Source organism: Polyodon spathula, chromosome 2 (genome assembly GCF_017654505.1).
Source record: "Polyodon spathula isolate WHYD16114869_AA chromosome 2, ASM1765450v1, whole genome shotgun sequence".
Lineage (NCBI taxonomy): Eukaryota > Metazoa > Chordata > Actinopteri > Acipenseriformes > Polyodontidae > Polyodon > Polyodon spathula.
In genome coordinates, this window is record NC_054535.1 from 97,186,608 (window position 1) to 97,191,223 (window position 4,616).

The window sequence follows — 4,616 nt, forward strand, 5'->3', positions numbered from 1 at the left end:
TGTTTGTTTTCAAACACGCTTTCTCTTGACAAAGCCGCGTTCATTTGATGACCCGCTTTCGCATCTCCGTGCTGCTAACCCAGCCTCACCTCCGCTCTGACGCCGGGGCAGCTGTTCCCGTAGTTCTCCGAGATGAGCTGATCGAAGAGCAGATTGATCTCGGTTCGGAAGCCCTCGCTGTCGGTCGGTCGCAGCAAGCCCAGTTTGGAAAAGCAACGCGCGAACTGGCTCCCAGTGCCGGCCGATCTCAAACCCGGGTCCTCCGGATCCATAACAGGCGACAGAACCGTTTTATCGTGACAATCGGGCAGCCCCGTGTCGACCCGCTCCACTTCAGCTGCCATGTTGCTTTCTGGAAGGGGCGGTAGGGAATGTCACTATGGAAACAGACATCTACATCCGGGGTCACACCGGCGCGGCAGGAAGCTTTCTTCAGAACAAATTTCAATACCAAGCCTAGCCACCAGGGAGCGCTCTATCCTCAAGGATAAATGCCATTGGAGTCAATGATGATGGGATCCATCAAATGGCAGAGTTCACGTAATATATTACTATTACACACACTTCCATGAATTCAATGTACTGCAGGCGGGCACTATCAGTGTACATTGTTATCCAATATGCTTTATTTATTTTGTATTTCTCCCAAATAGTTGCTGTAGGGAACCATTTGGAGCAAGACAAGACACTATATCTAGCGTTACCCTTCCTCAGTGTTGGTGTTTGGTCTTCCAGCACTGAGGCTAGGTACATGGGAGGATTCCTGAGAATTGCTCGGGTAACAGCAGCTGCACATACATTCACACCACAGTGAACGCTCAGCCCTGACGCAGGTACAACCCCTGGGGCTCGCGTCAGAGGGTCATGGTTGTTCATTTGTGGACCCCCCAGTTCTTAAATAAAGTACAACAGAGTCACACCAGTAAAGGACTGCTCCTTTGTATTTATGGAGTGCATTTACTGACCCACCCAACTCCCCAGCAGAAGTGGCATTAAATGTGGAGAAAGGAGCTCCACAGCCCGCGCTCCAGCTGAAGTGCATTTGAATGGTGCTGTGATGTGATTGAGGACCCTGACACTGGTGACATGAAGCTTTCAGCAGAAGCACTGGGGAATGAGTCATCACAGAAACCAGGATAACACTTTCCATCAAGTGCCTTGCACTGAGCAGGTATGTGCACTTCCAACCGGAGTCAAAATCACCAAAGTAAGTCTTAAGCCCTCCACACACTCTTCTGGAGCTGCCCAGACACAAGAGAACCCCCACCCTACAAAATTTAAAGAGCTTCACTTAATTCAGGGAACCTAACCTGCTGACAACATGCAGTGAATTAATTGCAACTCACAGGACTTCAAAGCCCATTTACCTTAAAGTGTGCATCCTGTTCATTCAGGTATACAATACAGGAGTTCCTTTTTCAATTGCAGAACTTCAATTTTGCATTCTTCAGCGGGACAGAAAGGATTCAGGAGTGAAGGGGTTAAACGGCTCCCTGGTTGAGCAGGAACCGTTGCATCACTCCCAGGAGGTATATTTAAAAGGCTAACGCAAAACAGATGCCAACAACAATTCAAGTCGAGGAGACAAGTAGCGCTCTTCCAGACTGCTTTCTGCAACACGCAGGCGATGGCTGCTCTCCAGGGGCTCAGAAGGAAGACAATGCAGAACTACACAACAAAAACATGATCCTTCACTTCCCAGGTGATTTCATACAATAAATCACTATTGCACCACCTTCACGTGCTCAGAGCACTACACTATCCACAGAGAGTGCATTTAAATTCAGAGTAGAATCATTCTTTATTTTCACCAAAGGCCACCGTTAAAGCATTTATTTTTACAACTTCAGTGCAATACCAAAACAAAAAGAAAGCTTAAAAAAAAATATTCATCATTTCCTTTCTTCCAGGCAACTAAAGATAACATTTATTACAGATTTTTATTAGTATTTTTTACTGCAACATATACACATCATTAAATGCTGTACACAGTCCATGCACCGCGCCGCGCACAGCCAGTTTGCCCGCTTGCTTCTTTTTCAAGGTGTGTGTGTGTGTGTGGGGGTGGGGGGGGGGGGGGGGGCATGGCCTCAGCCCAGCACCAGCATTGCAGTGTCCGGTGCTTCCCTCTCCTGCTGCTGCGCTTGTCACTCAGCCAGACTTGAAGAGCAGGATGGCCACCTGGCCCAGGTAGAAGTAGATGAAGTGCTTGGTCTCGTGCGTGACGTAGCTCCCAAAGTTCCTGCCCACAATGCAGTGCCAGGTGGGGTTGTACTTCTTGTCGAATTCCTGCAGACCCAACAGGAGACAGGAGTCAGAAAAGACACAGGCTACTTTTATTTTAATTCTTCCATAATAAAAAGCACTCTCTCCATTACGTGCTGGGGAATGCTTAGTTCCATGCTTACTGCTGTGCAGGACTGGCTTTTTAAACTTTCATAAAGTTTCTTCAGGGTGAAGCACATGCAGCAGGGAGATGGAAGTAAGCACAGCATGTTGATCGAGTCCTAGTTTTAGTAGGAGTTTAATGAGTCACATCCTCACATCCCCCCCCCCCCCCCTGGTGCGCACAGCGGCCTCACCTTCTTGATGTAGGCAGCAATGTCCTTCTCTATGTTGTACTTCTCCATGGCCTGGGTGGCACAGTCCACTGCGTCCTGCTGCATGTCCTCGGACATGTCGGCATTCTTAATCACAGCCTTTCTGTCAGACATGGTGTTATCTGTAGAGGAGAAAGAGACAGACACTGTCACCACTGCAACACACACACACACACACACACACACACCTGACAGGGTGCATTAAAACAGGTATTCCTGTAGGTAATTACCTCCTCAAGGAGACTCCAATACTGGTGCCTTGCATGAAAGCACGACACCCCCCCCCCGCTCCCAATACATTCAGCACAGACAAAACCTTCGATTCCAGTCTAAAAAAAATCCCCAGTCGCAAAACACGCCTGGCAGTGCCACTCAGCAGGCCTGCGCCCGTCACACCCGATTAGAAGCATAGTTAGTATTGAGAAGGACAGCCACGTTCTGTTCATACCACACTCAGAGCCGTAGAGTCGGAGAGCCTGTATCCAATCACAGCGCTGCGTGGGTGGAGCCTGGCTCCCTCAGTTACCACACAGAGCCGCCCGCCCACCATGAATCCACACTATTGGAGTCCCTGCTGAAAAGGACAAAGGGCTTCTGTGTTAAATGCCGACCCCGTCAGAGAGGACGAGGGGCAAAACTTACGATCAAGAAGCGAAGCTCCACTTGAAACACACAGAACGAGAAGCCAAGTATATTCCACACAGCTTCAATTGCAATTCCGTTTTGCTTAAGAGACATTTCAGAAAGCTTATTGATGACCACCATTAGTCACTTCAAAACATTTACCGGCTGTGCAAGAGCGACAGAGAGGAGAGATGGAGGCTTCTCCCCCTGTGTGATCCCTCAAGTTCAGGGAGGGAAGAGACTCCCATTCCAGAGCAATCCGAGCCATTCCAGGTGGCTCAAATGATACAATTCAAGCCTTCCGATCTTTGCTGTCGAAATCAAAGACTCCACCCTCAGTTGCTATAATCTGCTCCAAAAGCAACAGGGTTCAATTGTCAGGTTAGGGGTTAGACCTGGGTTGAAACTCTGCAATTGGGACTTGCAATTACAATTGAACTAATAGCAGCTGAACGGTGGCACACTGGTGTAACAATTATACTATTAAAACAGATCAATTATGCATTTGTCATCCGATTATTCTTCTATTTTCAACCACTTCAAGTGGACTCATCTGTTTGGAAGGTGTTCTAGTACGTTTCTCTGTAACACTGATGATTGATGTCATTATCTCTCAGTATTTTCTCTGTAGTATTTTCTATGGTCACTACCATACACAAGTTGTTTTCTGAAGAGAGTTGGATAAGTTGTTCTTTGAATTGTAACCCTTGTGGCCAGGGAGTTTCTTCACTGGGTTCAAGCACCATTTGATTGTTCAAATGGAAGGCCTTGTTCAATCTCCCACATTTCACATCTACAATTTTACGTTTAGGAATAACAATGTCTTGTCGGCCCAGTCTCACCAGTAAGAAATTAGATGTGCCCTCATTTTTCTTCAGCAAACTGAGAAGAGTTCTTGCTCTCTTCGTCCCCACTTCTAAGGCTGAGCTCAAGCTTTGCACACACTGCGTGAGTGATACTTCCTTGTCTGTTGATAGACCGGTCAGCACCAATTGTTCAATTACACTGAATCCTAGAATTGGCCTTTCCAGTGAGCTGGTACTTACAAGGAATGGAATTAGAAGTCTATCATTATTCCTTCTGCTGTTTGTGGGGAGACTGAAGTCAACTTCTATCCAGCCTTCATATGGAACGGTTGTACCTTTGGCAGCTTATATTTTTTATAATACATGGATATTAATATCTGTAATAAAAAAGATAATAAATGGATGTTACGGTTCAAATTGCTAGTGAATTTAATGAATAATAATAATAAATAATATATAATATAATATATAATATAATGTTATTGATAATTCAGGAATGGTGAATTAAGCTGGGTAGATAATGAACTGCAAAAAAGAATGTATTTTTAAGGAAAATGTGTTTCAATGGGGTATGCTTTTTTTTATT

The 4,616-nt window shown here is 45.9% G+C and overlaps 1 protein-coding gene across 1 annotated transcript; it reads right to left on the reverse strand.

Annotated features, from left to right (window-relative positions):
- Positions 1-2,119: 2,119 nt before the first annotated feature.
- On the reverse strand, positions 2,120-2,854 carry LOC121328633 (dynein light chain 2, cytoplasmic). Its single transcript, XM_041273505.1, has 3 exons — positions 2,831-2,854; positions 2,583-2,722; positions 2,120-2,289 (listed from the first exon to the last, which is right to left on the reverse strand). Exons 2-3 carry the CDS (start codon positions 2,712-2,714, stop codon positions 2,152-2,154), a joined length of 270 nt encoding a protein of 89 aa, XP_041129439.1. The 5' UTR covers positions 2,715-2,722; positions 2,831-2,854; the 3' UTR covers positions 2,120-2,151.
- Positions 2,855-4,616: the final 1,762 nt, after the last annotated feature.

What these genes read in the sequence shown, in the direction of transcription:
- LOC121328633 (XM_041273505.1), bottom strand. Translation starts at nt 2,714, where the DNA reads ATGTCTGACAGAAAGGCTGTGATTAAGAATGCCGACATGTCCGAGGAC. An exon ending in TTGCTGCCTACATCAAGAAG is followed by an intron (nt 2,290 to 2,582) that starts GTGAGGCCGCTG and finishes TTGGGTCTGCAG; the next exon opens with GAATTCGACAAGAAGTACAA.